This window comes from Tetrao urogallus, assembly GCF_951394365.1.
Source record: "Tetrao urogallus genome assembly, chromosome: 15".
NCBI classification, from domain to species: Eukaryota; Metazoa; Chordata; class Aves; order Galliformes; family Phasianidae; genus Tetrao; species Tetrao urogallus.
The window spans coordinates 245,111-263,636 of NC_136828.1; the positions used below are offsets into that span (position 1 = coordinate 245,111).

At 48.9% G+C, this 18,526-nt stretch overlaps 1 protein-coding gene across 2 annotated transcripts in view; it reads left to right on the top strand.

The window, feature by feature from the left end:
* Positions 1 to 11,594: 11,594 nt before the first annotated feature.
* The window catches only part of VPS35L (VPS35 endosomal protein sorting factor like), a gene marked incomplete at both ends in the record, with an annotated part of 53,842 nt that continues 46,910 nt past the window's right edge, over positions 11,595 to 18,526 (top strand). The window contains 6 exons of one of the 2 annotated variants that reach the window (XM_079542718.1): positions 11,595 to 11,611; positions 13,817 to 13,916; positions 14,952 to 15,119; positions 15,413 to 15,535; positions 15,881 to 15,905; positions 17,316 to 17,392. In XM_079542718.1, the coding sequence (XP_079398844.1) occupies positions 11,595 to 11,611; positions 13,817 to 13,916; positions 14,952 to 15,119; positions 15,413 to 15,535; positions 15,881 to 15,905; positions 17,316 to 17,392 (510 nt within the window). The remainder of the gene's footprint in view (positions 11,612 to 13,816; positions 13,917 to 14,951; positions 15,120 to 15,412; positions 15,536 to 15,880; positions 15,906 to 17,315; positions 17,393 to 18,526) is intronic. The other variant, XM_079542719.1, reaches the window with a different exon arrangement.

Sequence of the window (18,526 nt, forward strand, 5' to 3'; positions counted from 1 at the left end):
CGGCGGATCTCATGGGTATGTCATGGCTTTTTACTTCCTTTGAGAGCTGCCAGCTCAAAGCTCTAATGTCAGCCAGGCACGTCTGAAGGTATGAGAATCCAGACGTGCCTTTGCGTGCCCTGTCACCGCATGATTCCCCGATAGCACCTGCCCCTCAGTGACGCCATCATGCAGCTGTAATACGTAGATTGCAGTGTGTGGTGGAAAGTTCTCGTGGTTCTTTGGTTGCAGACGTGGCTCCGCAGAGGGCGTTGCCAGATCCTCGACTGGCGTCCCGCTGGCATCCCAGAGGTGGGTAGTCTGCCTTCATTGGCTTCACCAGAAAGAGCACTCACATCAGAAATCGGTTTGCCTGAAATTTATCTTAAAACTTTCCATGAAGGTCCTGAGACATGGAATGAGGAGCTGAAGACAGGAAAATATTCCCCTGTCCTCAAGGAAGTGAAGGAGGATTTGGAGAAGGCAGTCCCTGGTGCGTATATTTCCATCTGTTCACCAAAAGACTTGGGAAGCTGAGGTTCTACGTGTATTTGTGGAGAAACTGTAGCATGCATGGCAGGAAGGGACGGGCCAGAGCCTTGCTGTGGTGCTGCTCCTGTGTCTGAACCGGCTGCAGCTTTTGCCCGTTCCCTTTGAAAGAAGGCATTTACCATCACCTTGCAGCTTGTCAAAAACGCACAGCGTGCACTGTGAACAACAAACTCACCTGCAACCTGCCGGTCTCCCAGCAGGCCAGGTTTTGCTGTCCGTGCAACAGAACTGGAAGTGTGTAGCATTTTTTTTTTCAGTGAATGACACTTTCAGACTGGTGACGAGGCGCACCGCAAAAAGCCCAGGCTTTGTTTCTAAACTTTCTTGCTGTATCTTGCCTCCTGAAGATACTATCATCCTGATGAGGAGCACTTACTTACAGTCCCATGCTCCTGCCTTCTTTTGAGAGAGGCAGACAGAGAGCCTGTGCAGATGGGGAAGGCAGCAGTCTCACGCTGCCCATCTCTCGGAAAGAAACAGAGGACACACAAGCAACTGGTCATGCAGTTAAAGGTCTCTCACAGTGCTCTGTGTCTGTGGTTACATGTTATACAGCTCCCACTGCACCCAGTTCCCAGGAACTTGTTGCATGAGGCACAAGGCATGACAGAAGCCTAGAGCGGGATCCCTCCTGTGAACCGAGGCGCGGGGGGATACACTGACCCACAGAGATGGGGCACTGGCATTGAAGGATCCTTCTGCTCCTTCTCATGGATAGGTCGCTGAAAGGGAGGAGCATTCCGGTTTTAGTTTTCTTTCCAAGTGAATTGTGACTTCACAGTTCCTTTGCAGAAGGGAAGGGAAGGGAGGTTATGGGTCAGGCTGGGTGATGTACGTGAAGTGCCGTGCCTTGCAAAGCTGTCTTTGCCGGCCACTCCAGCCGTGAGCTGCTCCCAGTGCCTTCTGCCATGGTGCATTTGAGTTTAGAGCTGGCGTGAGCTCCAGGAGGACGTTCCTCTGGGTAGCTCCACGCACTGTTAGATTTGTACAATCGTGGTTCCCCACGTGGGCACCCAGGATCTGCTTCCAAGCTGCTTCTGTGTGGAAGGGAGAGAACAGCGTCGTGAAGGAATCTCCTGTTTTAATCGCATGCTCTGCCATTCTGACTGGCAGAACGTCTAAGTAGATTCGCTCTGTCCTGTGCTTGTTTGCAGGTGTGACTGGAAGTGAAGGTCATCCAGCTTCCCCTCCGAGTTCCAGGACTGAAGCTCCGGCAGATCACACGGGTATGCCATGGCTTTTTAGTTCCTGTGAGAGCTGCCAGCTCAGAGGCCGAATGTCGGCCAGGTCTCTCGGCAGGTGTGAGAGCGAAGTGCTGCGTGTGTGTGCCCTTTCCTTGCACGATCCCCCGGTATGCTCCACTGTGCTCCACAGCGATGCCGTCGTGTACGGAAACTTTTCACGGCTCTTTGGTTGCAGAAGTGCCCCCAGGGAGGGCTTTGCGTGTCCTTGGCACGGGAGATTTAACTTCATGCATTCTGTGCAGGTCCGGAAAGAGGAAAGGGTGCATCTAGAGGAGGGTATTACGCCTGGTGGTCATCCCGTGTCCAAAGGAAACCCGTGATGAAAATAGGGGAGGCAGTGCATGGCGGAACTAAAGGGACTGACCAAGAGACTGTGCAGAAGAAGCCGTTGCAGGAAGGCAGCAGTGACACGCAGCCAGTCTCTGACCGAAATGCTCAGGCAGAACAAGCAGCTGCTTTGCCAGGTAATTTCAGTCCCGTGGTCATCCGGTGTCCCCAACCAGAATCACTGCGTGCCACCAGGCTCTCCCTGCCTGCTCTTGCGCAGCAGGCCAGCAGCCAAACCTGAGCGTGTTCCTACAGAGCACGTGCTACAAAGGAGCCCGAGGGCCATGAGCCCTGCCTGGTAGGAGCCTGCAGGAGTGTTTCTCCACTGGGCTGGCTCCAGCTGTGCCTTGTGCTGGCTGGAGGCTGACCTCCAGCCTGGGGAATGTCCTGGGGGAGAGCTCCGGACATGAAATGTGGGGAAAGTGTGAGGGTTTCTGCTCTGCAGTGCTGCCCACGGACAAAGCCCAGACCCCAGGGCAGAGCCCGGCCCTCAGCCCAGAGGAACAGATGGGCAGTGCCGGTGCAGCCTCTCCCTACCCAACGGGAAGTGGAAGCAATCCTTCTTGTCCTCTGGTGCTTATACACCGGAGACGGAGGTACCCACTGATGAAAAAGGAAATCTCTTGGCTCCGTGAAGCGCAGTGTGAGATCATCTGCATTGCAGATGACAGTAACCTGCGGCACTGTCTCGGTTCTTCCAGGGGTGGACGTTGGGAAAATCACAAAGGCTGCTGTTGGCAAGGAGCTGCAAGAACGCCACATCCCAGTGGTTGCTGTGGTCTCAGCTGCGCTGCTGTCCGTGCTGACGCTGGCCTGCATTCCTATGCTATGGATGTGGAAAAAATACCTGTGAGTTGACTTTTCCCCAAGACACTGTATCGCTGCATTTGGCTACAAAGCATTAGTGGTGACAGGATCCTGATGGCCAAATCAGCTGCTGGCAGTACACTGCCAGGATTTATGTTGCAAGGCCTTTCAAGCGTCCCTCGATTCCTATCGGTGAGCAGTGCTTTCTGAAACTCATTCCCACAGGGCACGCAAGAGAGAACGGGCAGCTGCAGGACAAGCTCCTCCTGACACCGGCTGCGAGAGACATCAGAACGCAGGCGAAGGCCGAGCGGAGCTGGGGGAGGCTGCAAAGAAGGATGCACTTGACCAAAGAAACAACCTCTCCATCCCATTATGGTGGTCCTCCGAAGCAGAATTTGCCGAGCTGTGCAGCAGAATCAGCACAGACCCCTCCCTTCAGCCCGCATGTCCCAGCAGCTCTCCCGCTGGCAACATCTCTTCCGTTCATACCTGCAGTCCTTAGGACTCCCCTGAGCCATCCAGTGCCCCTGTCACCGGTGCTGAGGGCTCAGGTTCATTTCCATCAAGTTCCATCTTTATGATCAATAAAAACATCCTATTCCAAAGCTGCTGCTGTGACCATTTCCATTGGGTTACAGGGCACGGGTCGGGGGCCAGCACTTGGGAAAGCATTCCCTCTCAGGGTTGTGGAGGCACTATAGAAGTTTGCCACGCGAAGTTGTGGATGCCCTGTCCCTGGACGCGTTCAAGGCCAGGCTAGAGGGAGCTCTGGGCAGGCCGACTCAGCGGGTGGCATCCCTGCCCTCGGCAGTGGGGTTGGAGGTAAAAGTTCTTAGACGTCCCTTCCTACCCCAGCCATTCCATGACTCCGCGTTTCTATGATGTAAGCACCGGCCCCAGCAGCCCTGGTGCAGCGCATCACAAAGGGGTGGGGAGCCTCCACCTGGCTTCCCGGGGCCGTGAGGTCACAACGCCCCGCTGTGATGCCATCCCTGGACACAGGCATTGCTCTGAGTGCTGAGAGACTGCCTGAGAGAGCGCACTTTGGGTTCGGCTCCTCACAGCTGAGGAGATGCAGGGCTGCGGCCTGCGGCACCTGCAGCAGCCGCCTGCTGTGCCTTCCCCGTGCTCACAGGAAGGCCGGAGCCGGGAAGGACTCTGCGCCTGGGGCAGGACAACGCTGGGTCAAGTAGGACTGGGGGAGAGGGGCTGCAGAAGAGCACTGTGGAGAGGCACCTGGGGCTTCTGGTTGGTGACATGTTGAATGTGGGTCAACCGCATGCCCTGGTAAAGCAGTCGGTAATGCAGGCTGACCGTACCCTGCTGGGCAAAAGGCACGGCACTGCTAGCTGATGAAGAGAAGGATTATCTTGCTCTGCCCTGTGCTGGGCGGCCTCAGCTCAACTGCCGTGTGCAGTTTTGGGTGCCACAATACAGGAAAGACTGAAAACTTGAGGGAATGCCCAGAGGAGGGTATCAGAGATGCTGGCAGTCTAGTGGGCAGTACGTGTGAGGTCTCTTGGTTTGTTCTGCTTAGAGAACAGGATCTGTGCAGAGAGGGACCTGGGGGTTCTGGTGGGCAGCAGGCTGGCCGTGAGCCAGCAGCATGCCCTTGGACCAAGAAGGCCAGTGGTATCCTGGGGCGCATTAAAAAGAGAGAGGCTGGCAGGCCAAGGGAGGTGATGCTCTCGCTCTGCTCTGCTCACGGTATTCACATTTAGAATACCGTGTTCAGTTCTGGGCTCTCCAGTTCAAAAGAGACACGGATCTCGTAGAAGGAGTCTGGCAGAGGGCCACAAAGATGACAAAGGACCTGGAGCACATCCCTGATGAGGAAAGGCTGAGTAAGCTGGGTCTGTGCAGCCTGGGGAAAAGAAGACTGAGGGGAGATCTGATCTGTGTTATTTAACACCTAAAGGGAGGCGGGAGGCAAATGATGAGGCCAGGCTCTTCTCGGTGGCGTGTCGCAATAGGACAAGGAGCGCTGGCCCAAAACTTGGACGCAGGAAGTTCCATACAAGCGTGTGCAAGAACTTTTTACGTAAGGGTGACGGAGAACTGGATCAGGTTGCCCGAGAGGTTGTGCAGTCTCCTTCTATGGAGACATTCCAGACAGGTAGGCCTGTAGGCCTGGGTGCCTACCTGTGCGACCTATTGTAGGGAACCTGCTTTAGCAGGGGGGTTGGACTCACTGATCTCTTGAGGTCCCTTCCAACCCCTGCGATTCTGTGATGCTGTGACATCAAGAGCTATTGTCTGGGTGGTCTACAGCTTCCTCACAAAGGGAAGGAGGGACGAAGACACTGATGGGTTATGTCTGGAGAGTCTATGCTGGAGGTGGCAGCAGCGTGATTCCTTCAGTGCAAGGTGGCAGGAGTGCAGCTGCTGCCGCAGTTTCCAGAGACCCAGGCGGGACCCTGCAGGCGATGGCCGTCAGAGCCTCTCGCCACCAAGCGTCCGGCTGCCAGCAGTGGGTGAGCTCACTTGGACGTTGCGGCCGGGAGGTGCTAACCGGCGAGTCTTACATTTCCACTACTAAATTCGGTATGGAAGCACACTAACAATGGGAAATACGCCTGGTGTAGGAAAGGGGATGTCCTTAGCCGAGGTATGGAAAACTGAAAGAGAACAGGTGAAGCTGCAGATGTACCGATAAGAGTGTAAGCACGTGACGCTGGACTTGGCAGGTTTGCGGGAGGGTCTAGCTCCCTGTGTTCATATTTCAGCCATCAGCCTTTGTACCAGAGAAGCTTTATGCGCTTGGCTTGCTGCACTGCAGCACGTTTCACGTGCATGGGTAACCTGTGCAATAGCGCCCTTGTTCTGCTCCTCACAGCTGAGGAGATGCAGGGTTGCATCTCTGGAAGCTGACAATCCACGGCCAGGACTCGTGCAGGGCTTCTGTGCCGCACACATTGCACACATTTTTATAACGATCTGCCATGGGCTGGAGCCCGCAGGTGCTGCAAGCAGAAACACGTCAGCTTTTGCATCGGAACCGCCGTCCCTCCCCATGGGGCGCCGCGATATTCTTGCAGTGTGTATGACAAAATATACAGATATACACCTATATACATAGTGTGCATTCCTGGGAAGGTTCGTCTAGAGGATAAGTGCTCCTCCATAGAAGGAGACTGCACAACCTCTCGGGCAACCTGATCCAGTTCTCCGTCACCCTTACATAAAAAGTTCTTGCACACGCTTGTATGGAACTTCCTGCGTTCAAGTTTTGGGCCAGCGCTCCTTGTCCTATTGCGACACGCCACCGAGAAGAGCCTGGCCTCATCATTTGCCTCAGAGATCTTCCCCAAGTTAAGTAGAAGGACTCGCAAGAATTACGATGATAGCAGAGATCGTGAAATAAAAAAATTATCCAATTCTAATGCAGAAACATTTTTTCCCACACAGAATATAATAAGACACAGCATTCCAGATCACCACAACCTCTGCAAAGGAAGGAAAAGGTGCGCCAGGCCAGCCTCTTCACTACTTGTTGGCAAGCTCCCCACTCAGGGAATGACTGGGGCAGGTGTATGCAAACACGCCAGAAAAGCACCACCATGGCTAAGGAGCCGGGCTTTGCCCTGATTTCAGCCCTTGCTCCGAGCCCTGAGGTGAAACGGGAACATGGGAAGCCGCTGGGACGTGGGATGTCTTTTGTCCCTGAGCCAGATCCTCAGGAAACACCAGCTCCCAGGGAAACCTGGCCTTGGACTGCCCTGTCACGGGGGTTTGAGCCATGCCGAAAGGAACATGGGAGCTCTAGGCAGCTCTGCCATTGGGACCTGGCTGCCACATTGTCCCCAGAGCCTAGCCGGACCCTCGGGCAGGGCTCTCGCAGCAGCCCCCAGCCACGTCCAGCAGGAGCTGCAGCTTTTTGGGATAAAGAAGGTTGTTGTACTGCTAATGAGTGGTAAAGCTCAACAGTAACTTGAGCCAGACATATACGGCCACAAGGCACCTAACCCTTACATGTGACCAGACTTGGTTAGGCAGGAAAACTGTTGTGTTGCGGGTATAAAAGGTGGTAAGTGCCTAGAATAAATGCCTTTTGTTCTGCACCAGCAAATGGGTCTGCACCTCATTTGCCCCTTCAGCACAAGAACCTGGGCAGCCCTGCCACACGGCTTTTGACAGCTAACAGCCCCATGTGATGCCTTGGGAAGGCATTCCTGAAAGCCTTACCCTTGGCAGAGAGTTGCAGGAGCACTGGGAATGTGGAGACCAGCTCTGAGCTGATGGTCATAGTCCAGCAGCCCTCCGTGTTGCCTGCCGACGGCCCTCAGCTCAGAACAAAGGATGCTCTCCCTGGCTCCTCAACCAACAATTCTGTGCAAGGTATCCCTGCTCCTCCACGCATTAGTGAGGGTCGCCCAGTGCAGCCTTGCTGCCCCTGACCCTACTCCTGGCCACAGAAGGACAGAGCCCCTGAGCGGGGCTCCAGCAGCACCCAGGCCCTGTAGGGAAGTGCCGGCGCTGCTGGATGATACCCTTGTGATGCAGTGCATCGCACAGTGACATCAGCCCATGTCACCTGGAACCCTGTTAGGTCACCACCGTGGAGAGGGCACGACTCGGGAACGGTGATAGGGAGGTCCCTTCCTGTCCAGAGAACTGGTCACCTCACTTGTCTCCATTTTTTTTATTTCCTGCAGTTTCTGAGAAATCCATCAGGAAGCCCATGGAAGTAAATGAGGTGGAGGGGCTCTGAGCAGCGCTTATGCCATTCTTCTGGCCCGGTTTGGCCTAGTTCTGTGATTAAAGGGACTGAGGGACCCACAGGCCCACACCTCTGGGCAGGCAGAAGATAGGAAGGGAAAAAGACAGGGAGGTGGGCCTAAACAGAGGCAACGAGCTATGGGAGAAAAAACTAATATGACAGCAGAATGTGAGATAACACAATTCAATAGAGTATAATTGGAATTGAAGCTAAGAAGTCGAATAAATGAGAGCATCCGAAAAGCAAAGGCCTGGCTGTGATGCTGTAGGCGGGATGGCTGGGAAGCACACACCGCAGAGATGAGCGGAAAAAGAGACAGGGAAGGCAAAAAAGAGAGGCCATCCCATGACTCCCAGTCAATCTTATCTCTCCCCCTTACTGGAGCATGGAAATGGAACAGCAAAGTCTTCTGGGTGCTGAAATTCCTTCTGTAGTTTCTCTTCTGAAACGGGTACCTGGAACCATCGGCAGTCCACGGAACTGCAGCATTAACTCTTCAAATCCCAGTGCGCTACATGGTGCTATGATGTGGAATACCGATAACAAGAATCATTAAACCATGACAGCCCGCAGGAGAGCAGCAGCCCGTGTGTATCCACGGGGACGAAGGAGCACGTCTTGGTTGAGGATGTAGCCCAGGCTCTATCTCATAACATTCCCAAGTCTTTCATTTCAAGAGCCATGTCAGCAGGACGACCGCATCTGAATGCAGTGCACACAGACGCACATGGTCCCACCTCAGTCAGACTGCAGCAAGTGGGCTGCAGGCCAAGAGTGAGTTTGTGCAGCGCTGCCTATAGAACTGGGCCCTTGGTCTCTTTGCAGCTGCTGAAAAGCAGGAGTACAGCAACTACTTTGCGTTGATAGCAGTGTCAGCAAAGACGAGGGTAAAACAGTTCGGCACAGAAAAACACTTAAGACAAAACGATTGTAGCTACCACTGGTTACTTCAGATCTGCCTTCCTAATTAAAGCTACAAAGAGATTCTAGTAATTGCATAATGTAGAAAACATACACCTGCTTTGAAAGCTCGGGTCTCCTGCAGCACTGTGTAGCTCTTGATCCCGCAGAAACAGCACAGCTGTTTATTTTTTTATTAACTTCTAACCCTTATTCCAAACTTGCTCATTTTTTTGTGGACATCTGCTTGTCCTCCCCTCTGCAGAGATGAAGCTCAGAAGGAGGACGGAGGGGAGTATCTTGGTGCCTGCCTGTCACGTCCCAATCTTCTCATGGAGTGAGACGGTCTGGCCTTGTGTAGAGGCCCTGGCTTCTTTGATGTTTGTTAAATCTGTTTTTCTTTTGCTGGGAGTTTCTTATCCTAACAGAACAACCCTACAATATGTTTTCTAACCCCTAGCACTATGCCCACATTGTTTGGAACATTTAACAACTATTGCAGTTTTGCAAGAAAGAATTAATCACATAATTCAGGAATAACGTTTCTAAAACATGCTACTAACATACACAGTATTTCTACTTCTGAGATCAACTACTTCTAAGAACAAGTTACAGAATACAAGTACTTCTTCAAATCATTTGCCCTTTTTAATATCTAATGCAGAAACAACACTCCATTCCCACAAGAGCAGGTCTCAGCTTCTTTCTCATTCAACACATTTTCTGATTAGTTCTGCACTGCGGGTTCAGAATTGCTTCTCATTCAAGAACTGTGGCACGAGGTTTGGACTCCTTGACAGCACAGAACATGGAAGGGAGGACAAGCTGTAGGCTCTTTCATACAGTGACACGGGAGCCCTCCTCTCCCTGGTGGCAGCCAGCAGCCAGCCTTGCTGGCCAGTCTCATCCAGGGATGCTGCAGGCCAGGCAGCACTGCTGCTGCCAGCTTCCCTCTGGAGACAGCAGGGATCAAACCAGAGAGATCCCAGCACCTTCAGAATCACAAATACTAGACAAAGCTGGGGTCTGCGAGGAGAGTTCCAGCTGGTGGGATCATCTTTATAACCAGAACAGACATGCAAGAAGAGTGAATGTGAGTTGGGATGCCGGTGCTTACTCTGCAGGGATGGTAGTGTGACACACAATGCTTCCATATGCTGTGAGATCCCTCTGTGAGCTGTTTACCTCTCTCTTCTCTGCTGCTCTGCAGTTCTTGTGTAGAGGATCAGAAAGTACGTGAATGGTGACTTCTCCTCTTTATCGCCAGACTAGTTCCACTCCTGGACAACTTGACCTGCAACATGTATTGAAAGGTACAGAAGGAGCTGAGCGTGAGAAAGAGGTTTTCTGCCTTGCTTTACATGCTCCTAGAAACGTTCTGCTCCAGGCTGCACAGCCTGGACTGCCTCTGTCAAGATGTCATCATCTGAGAAGGATGCAAAGGGAGGACAGGTGCAGAAGCAGAGGTGGAGGGGGAGAAGAGGGCAGAAAATACGGATTTAAAGGAAGGGAAGCATGATGAAAGTGACACAGCTGATACTCTGCTGATATAGCAGAAGTATGAAATGGGGAACAGAAGCCATACATCAATTCAGTGCTGTGAATTTCTTTGGGTTCCCTTAGCCAAGCACAGCAGCACTGATGGGCTATAGCAGATGGAGGCACTGCAGCTCCTCTGTCTCTGCCCAGCCCCATAGGATTTCACAACAACTGATGGGCCAGGGCAGGCTTTTCTGATCTGCGGGTGGACCTTTGGGCAGATTCAGTCCCAGAATCACAGAATCACAGAATCACAGAATGGTGGATGTCGGAAGGAACCTCTGGGGATCACCTCATCTGGCCGTGTCCAACTGGTGGCACAGCCCAGCCTGTCCTGCAGCCATCCCCCACCCCCTGCCATCATTGCAGCAGTTCTGCCCCACCTGGTGACTCGGCCACAGTCAACAATTAAGATGTTGAAGAGCACCGGTCCCAAGATGGGGACACGGCTTGTGACCAGCCCCCACTTGGACATAGAGCCACTGCCAACTGGCTGTGATCATCCAACCTAGTTCTTATCCTTGCGTTGCTTCATGAGGCTTTTCTCTTGTCAAGTGCCAGATCTGCTTTTGTTCTTGATATGCTTATTTATACATCTTTAATATTGTCTGACTTGATTTGGCATGCCACCGTAACATCAGTGTAAGAGTACATTTACTTTTGTATTCTCATTTTTACCCATCTTGTTTTCTGCTTGAACATGCTGCACAACGAACATGCAGTCTCTGAAAAGAACTAACTGTTCCTCCAAGATGTACAACCTCGTGATGTTGTCATGCAAAATATGGGAAGAAAGCTCTCTAACTTCAACGTGGTGTTAGAAAACCAACGTTCCTTTATTCCTCACGATATGTACCAGGCAACTTGATAAATCAAGGACGTGCTCTCGCAGTTCAGGTTCTACACCTAAAATTAAGACATAGATATGTAACTATTGGCATGCATTTTCCAAGAGCTCAGTACAAGCTCATGTCCTTCTGGGCACGCACAGCTGCATCCAAAGCAATTGTGTGCCCCGTTTCCTCTGCTGTACTTCTCCTTCAGCTTCATCACAGTGACTTCTTCCCTGACCTTGAGCTGTTTTTCTCCCTTTTGGCAAATTTCCACTACTTGTTCTGCCACAACGAGCAACTTTCTATCTTGGTGCACTGTAACCCACGTGAAGCCCAAGAAAAAAGTCCTCGTGTGGATGCAAAGATAAAAGTCTATCGTAACTCCCCAGGGCTTCTGCGAAGCAGGACAGCTGAGAAACACACGGCTGTTTGCACATCAAGCAGAGCACAACCAGCAAGTTTTAGAAGCAGCGCTCCCTGCTTGCCTTCGCAAACATAACGCGTCGGTCCAGAAACTAATCTCCCGATCGGTACCGCTAAAGCAGCCCGTATCACTGCACACTGCGCGCCCCGCGCCCCGCAACCGCACAGCCCCGGCAGCGCCGAGCCCCAGGCGGGGCGGAAGTGGCGGCCTGGCGGCGTCACGTGACAGCAGGCACATGACGACCGGCCGCACGTGACTGGGACAAGATGGCAGCCTTCCCCTGGTGAGGCTCCGGGGCCCGCATTCCGCGGAGCGCTGTCCCTTCGAGGCGGTGCTGGGGGAGGGCGGCGCGGCGCGGCGCGGCGCGTTTCGGGCTCCCGCTGAGTCGTAAGCGTCGGTCTTCGGCTTCCGCGTACCCGCAGCTCAGGGGCTGCGGCGTTGATGCGGGAGACGCTCCCTTTGCGCGGATGGGCGGTGGGGAGCGGCGTCCGCCTAGCCCTTGGGAAGAGAAAAGCGGGCGCGAGGGCCGGGCGTCCCTGCCGCTGTCGTCTGCGGCTTTGTGTGTTTTTATTTTCCCGAGGTTAGCAAGAAAGCTAGATGAGGACGGTTCACTTTTTGCTTGATTCGGTGATGGCGCCGTGGCTGGTGCCGCTCTCTCAGAAGGAGCGGGTGAGGTACAGCAGCGCCCGGGATTGTCACTGTTGGCTTCCGCAGGACGGGCCTGGGGCCGGGCTGGGGCACGTGGGCTCTGCCTGGCAGTGAGGGAAGATGTTTGTAGTTATTTCTTTCTTCTCCAAAACTGTTCTGCTTTCCCAGCGAGCTGTTGTTTTGTTTTGTAAGACCTGTTCTCCTGCTGCAGCCGAGTTACAGTGTAATTAACAAGCTATCGGCTGAACGTAGAGTCAAACAGAGGAAAATGCCGGAGTTAGTGGTAATTAGTGGGCTGATGAGGTGTTCCCTTGTGTGTGTGTGTATACGTATATATGTATAATACTTTGTGCTGCAGGTAACTGAAAACTTGTGTTGCTGTAGCTAAGAAAACGTGTGTCTGTAAGGCATCAAGTGAGTGTCAGCGCTTCTGCTGTTTACTGCGGTTGGATCCTGTGTAGTTGGTGACCCTACAGAAACTAAACATAATAAGTATGGCTGTAAACCTGAGCCTGTGGTGGGCTGTGTGCCTACAGGATGCCAGTGCTGGGGGGAAGGGAGAGGTTCTTGCTGGGCAGGAGGGGGCTGGCAGTCTGGCTGGTGCTCGACATTGATGCCACATGCAGTGATTGTTGTGTATGGAAAAAGACTCCAAGCTGCTGGGGAATCTGCCTGGCACCTGAGGTGCATCTTGTTGTGTGCACCAGAAATGAAACCTAGCTTGGTGTGGCTAATGGTGTTTTTTCTTTTTCTTTTCTTGCGGGAGTTTGTTGTGAGGCTGTTTAGTGAGATTGGAAAGCTCAAAGCAGGCTCCTCTGATCCCTGTGCTGGTTCCAGTTGTGCTGAGCACTTTATCATGTTGTAAATGTACTTTGTAAAGGGCTATTGTAGGGGAAGCATTTTTCTTCATTGCCGTGTGTGCTTGTCCAGTGATGCCTTACGTGACTATGAGAATACAATTGATACTCTCCTGGGAATGGTGTGCCATGTGTGAGCTGTGAGCTGTGTACTTCTCCACCATTGACTGGGAGAAATGTATAAAGAAGAGGTATGGAAATACTGGCAGAGCTGTGACAGAGCAATAGAAATATGGTATTCTCCCTTTTCTGCCTTCCTACTTTGTCAGACATAATTTAAAAGCATGCTTACGTAGATATTTCTGTTTCAGCAATTAAAAATGTAGGGCAGTTGTTCTGTTTTACAAAAGAGCAGCGTCCTTAAGCTGCGGTTGATAAAAATGGTGTGTCGTACTGCTAGTTCCTAGTGGCAACAGGATTTCACTCAAATACTTTTATTTATGTTGTTTTCAGGAATCAAGTTGTTTTGTTTAATAGACGTGGAGACCATAGTTCTCACGGCACTCTCTTAAGTTCAGATTGAAATATCTATGTTTTTATGGTGCTTTTTTCCACTTGATGGCGTACTTAATTTTCATAGGAGAAGCAAAGCTTATCCACCATGTAAGTATATGATCACAGTACATGAGCACGACCGCTTAGATTTCTTCCCTTGTGTTTTCACACCTACCATTTCCCTTCACTCGGTTTAAGAGATGTGTTCAGTGATTTCCATCAGCCCCTCTCGTTATGCTCTGTTAAACTGCCCATTCTGCACTCGTTGAAACAGAAGAGAACCCAACTGCAGAATGCAACTGAATGCTTGCGAGGAAATGCTTTCAGTTTATGTAAAAAAGAGAAAAAATTACAGTATACGCTCTGACTTCTTTTCCACTGGATATTTCTTTTTGTAAATGTAAGTGCATCTATGTAAATACGTGCTTCTCTGTTCACAAGTGATTATTTATATGCGTATATACTCACCCTTCTATCTTGCTTTTTAGGCATGCCAGGTCAAGAAATTATGCTTCAGAATCTGATGTCTGCAAAGTAGAATCTGTGCCCCTGGATTTTGGTGACTACCATCCACTGAAACCCATTACAGTGAGTTTCTTTTTGTGTGTTCGGAAAGCAAACGTGTAGTAAAACTGCTGGTTTTCCTTCTCCTCTTAAAAGTAAAAGGCTTTGAAATTGGTGGTGGTGCTACTGAAGTGTCCAGGTTTACTCCGTTGTTCATCCTTTACAGACATTTGCTGGTACTGCTGAGTGTCAAAAATGATCCTTTTCCGATAGATAGAGCATTTCAACTCGTGGGTTTTCTTGATTCCGTTAAGTGCTGAATAAGGAATAAGTTGGAAATCAAATAATTGCATCACAAATAACCTGCATCGTGGCTTGATGTAAGATTTGTTTTGGATGAACTTCCAGTCAGCTGTATGCTTTAAAACACTTAAACTTTGATGTATGAGAAGTTTTTAAAAGTATGGGTGTACAAAAAAAAAATCCAGTTTCAATGAGATGATAGCAGTATGCTCAGTTTTTGTTGTTCAGCCTGATACCACGTAGTCTGGGGCATCCCTCTGGCCATTTTGGGTCTGCTGCCCTGGTCCCGTCCTGTGCCAGCTTCTTGTGCACCCCAGCTCCTTGCTGTCAGGGCAGTGCACGAAGCTGGCAAGTCCTTGACTCAGTATAAGCCTGGCTCTGCGCCATCTCGAACACTGGCATGTTATCAACGTTTTTCTCATCCTAAATCCAAAACACCACAGGTACCAGCAGCTGTCAGGCAGAAAATTAACCCTGTCCCAGCCAAAACCAATACACAGGAAATAGCAAGGAAGAAGTTGAAAGAGAGAGAGGAAAAAACTAAAAGAGAGATACTGGAAATAAATTTAGAACGAGTGTTCTTAGAGTTCTGTAGACTCAGAATTGGAAGAAAAGATGTCATGGAAATGCTAGTGAAGAGTGCCTCTGGATTCAGAAATGTGCTTCTACTTAATGCAGTAGCTGATGCTGAAGGCTTTGTGGTAGATGAGTCCTTGCTTCCTTTGCACTATTATGGTTTATGTCGTCTGTAATGCTTCATTGAAAAGACAGGGGAAGACTTTTTTTTTTTTTTTGACAAGTTTTGAACTTTTCCAGGTTACCGAATCCAAGACCAAGAAGATGAGCCGGAAAGGAAGTACTTCTTCTACCTCTTCTTCTTCTTCTAGTTCTGTGATGGACCCACTGAGCAGTGTGTTGGATGGTACCGATCCCTTGTCACTCTTTGCAGCGGCTGCAGATCCTTTGGCTACCACTGCTTCCATGGTAATACTGTAGGACACTTAACTGAATAAAAGGAGCCGAACAACCAAGCCAGCCATGGAGAAAATATCTGTCTCACCAATTAGAAGCTTAATGTTAAGCTTGGAGAATATACTGCACTAATAGAATGAAGTTTTTCCCTTTGTGTTTCATGTTGATGTATATTTTTAATATGGTAACTGTGGAAGGATCAGTAAACACTTGAAGCGTTGAGTTAACCTTTATCAGTTTTCTCTTTTTTTTTCCCTAGATTTGTTAAAATGGTTTTAACATCTGCTCTCATGCTATCCTCATAGGATGGCATACGAAAGAAACGGGATAAAGATGACAGCTCAGCACTAGGAAGTGACTTTGAACAGTGGTCAAGCAAACGTGGTGAAATACTTGCTAGATACACAACAACTGAGAAGCTCTCTATTGTAAGTGGAAGCTCCTCCAATTTTGTTTATTATTTATCTGTTTATTATCATCCTATAATGGGTTTTAGGTGCTGCTGTTTTGTAACCATTTCCTGAGTAAATATTGCACGTTTTAATGTTGTGAGCTGTGGTGCATCCTTTCTGTCACTTCTGATTGTTTAGGAACAGAGACCAAAAGTCTGTTGAGCCGTCATTTTATTGTTTTCTAACAACAGAAATAACTTGTAGTCTCAGGTCCACGTCTAAATTATTAGAGCCTTCGTTAGCATTGTACTATCCTGTGCATTCTTGGAATGCTGGTGAGTACATGTTCTCTGAAAATGTGCGTTTTCTGTTTCTTCACAGAATCTGTACATGGGATCTGAAAAAGGTAAACGGTTTCTCTGTGTCTAACCAGCAGTGTTCCTTGAAGTAGGGTGCGAGCGACAGACTTGTGGTCGAGAACAGTTGAAACGTAATCCTGCCCTGACATACGCTTGGCTGTCTGCTGTTTTTGTCAGTAAGACAAGCTGGATTTCTACTTAAAATAACTGCTGAAGACAAAACGTCTGCCTCGTCTCGTATTCCTGTAAGCTAATGAATTCAAGTGCGAGAATCGCTCGGAGTCAAAAATTTCAGGTTAGGTGTAGATCTTAGCGATAGCAGCGGTAGCAGTTCTTAGTCATTATTGCAAGACGGGCGCGCGCCCCCTGTTGGCAAAGGAGGAATTGCGCACCGGTCAGCAAAACCCATTCCGTTCGGTGCCTGAACTCCAACGCAGGTAATGCTCTCCTGGCACTCGCCCACTGGTGAGCCGCTCAGCTCACAGTATCCCCGACGCTGTTGCTATGATCCATTCCCATATAAGGTCTGTTACCAACCTGTTGATTTTTGGTATGTTTTGTACTTTCAAGAGATAGGAAGGGAGATAGGAGATAGGAGATAGGAAGGAGATAGGAGATAGGAGGGCAGTGAACGTCAGGTGTGAGCACATTTGTTCTGTCCTGTGCTGGGCTCTCCCCACCCTGCCTCTTTACCTTTATCTTGTGCCTGTCTCAATTCTAGCCAAGTCAGAACACCTCCAATCTTAACTTTTTACTCTGTTCAGCAACTTTGTTAGTGGAAGAAAAACAGCTGTTTCACAAGAGGATTAGAAGTTCAGGCAAGGCCTACACTATATACAGAAAATACTGGGAACTTCTACTGCAAAAACGCCATCTACATCTCACACGTGATTATGTGCTATGGAAGAACATGTAATTCACTGCCCCTCGTTGTAGCTTAAAACTTTCTTGTATTTAGAATTAATGATAATGTGTTGAGGATCACGTTCATCATCTCTTCTGCTTGCTGGAAGGGAAAGCATGCAAATCCCATAGGAACTTGTTCAGCCCGTGCAGCATTTAAGCTTCTGCAGAAAAATGAAATGCTTTGGATTGAGAATGGTCAAATACTGGAGCAACGTGTCGAAAGAGGGCATGAAATCTCCATCTTAAATAATGTTAAATTGGTTAAATAGTCTGTTATAACCTGCTGTAACTTCAAAATCAGGCCTGTTTTGAGGAGTGAAGTTGAGCTTTTCTAACATAAATTATCCTATGGCTCTGTCCTTACCAACAGAAGTTGTATGCTCAAAACAGAGGTGGGATCAAATGCTTGCTTTCAGTAATAGCTACCAAACGGACGGAACCACCTGTCTTCTGTCACTGAAGTTGCTGAGTTTGTCAGGCTCCTTCCGATTTGTTTCCGTTTTGAAGTCCAGGTGTTCAAATGTTAATCTCAAACACGTCATCTTTTATAGGAAAAGCTACAACTAGTGGCTCAGCAGTTTCTGAAAAAGTGAGGACAAGGTTGGAAGAACTGGATGATCTGGAAGAGGTAGGAAAGTTTCTGATTCAGTTACATCAATCATCATCAAGTGAAATAAGCCTCTTAATTATGATTTCATAGTTTTTTATATTATATTTAATATTCAATATATTTATAATTAGTATTGTACTTAATATTCAAATTAGTCTCAAAGTGCAGTATTTTACAGAGAATGGATGAGGCATTCGTTTCCTAATACCTGAATCTCTAGGTTACTTTTACTGTGACTTTGGATAATGTTGTTTTGGAGCCTCCTAACGAGCTTCAGTTTGCTATTTGCCTTAGCAAGCACAATTCTGATGGTCACACAATGGATTCTTTGAGCAGAAAAATACAGTATTCCTTACCAGAGAGTAACGTGTACCATTGTGTGAAACTGTGGCTGCATTAAGTACATTCTTTTTTCTCTTCATCCGTAATTGTTCTTTTTTACCGATGATTGTTTCTAGACATTGAGATCATGAAATCTGTTTTGTAATGCAGCTTGTTATATAGATCAGAATTAGTCCTAAAAGTAATTTTTTTTGTCTCTGCAACTTCTAACAATTGTTCCAGAAACTACTTCTGGTCTTCTGCATGCATTTATAACCACCCATTTCCTAAAACCTGAATAATTATTTTGCCTTCCAGTGCGTTCCTAGCTCATTTCTCATATGCAAGCTTTTTATAAGGTCTGTAAGTGTGATTCTGATCTCTGTATTGCTGTTTGCTCTGCAGTTGTAGTTTGTTGAAAAAGTAAGATTGTAAAGTTTAAAAGAAGACTGTCAAGTACTTGAGATTTAAGCTTTTGTTGTTGTTTTTTTTTGCTTTTGTTTTCCTAATGGCTACAATACAGCCGTTTCTTGCTGTCAAGCAATTTTTTAGGAACTTGCTGGCAAAATGCGTTTTGTTTGTCCCCTATCCTGCTGCTACATAGGTCCTAATATGAATCTGTATAGTGTTAGGATAGCAATTATATATGATATATATAATAGTGTACCACTGAAATAGTCTGATTTCTGACCGTGCTGACAGTGTTTGAGTACCAGCATGTGTCTTGAAAACCAAAGTGGTTGTGCTGCATCCCCATGTAAATGCCAGAGGTGTGGATGATGCAAAGTTAAGGGAGAATAAGGATTTTTTTTTTTTCTCCCCTCAGTGATC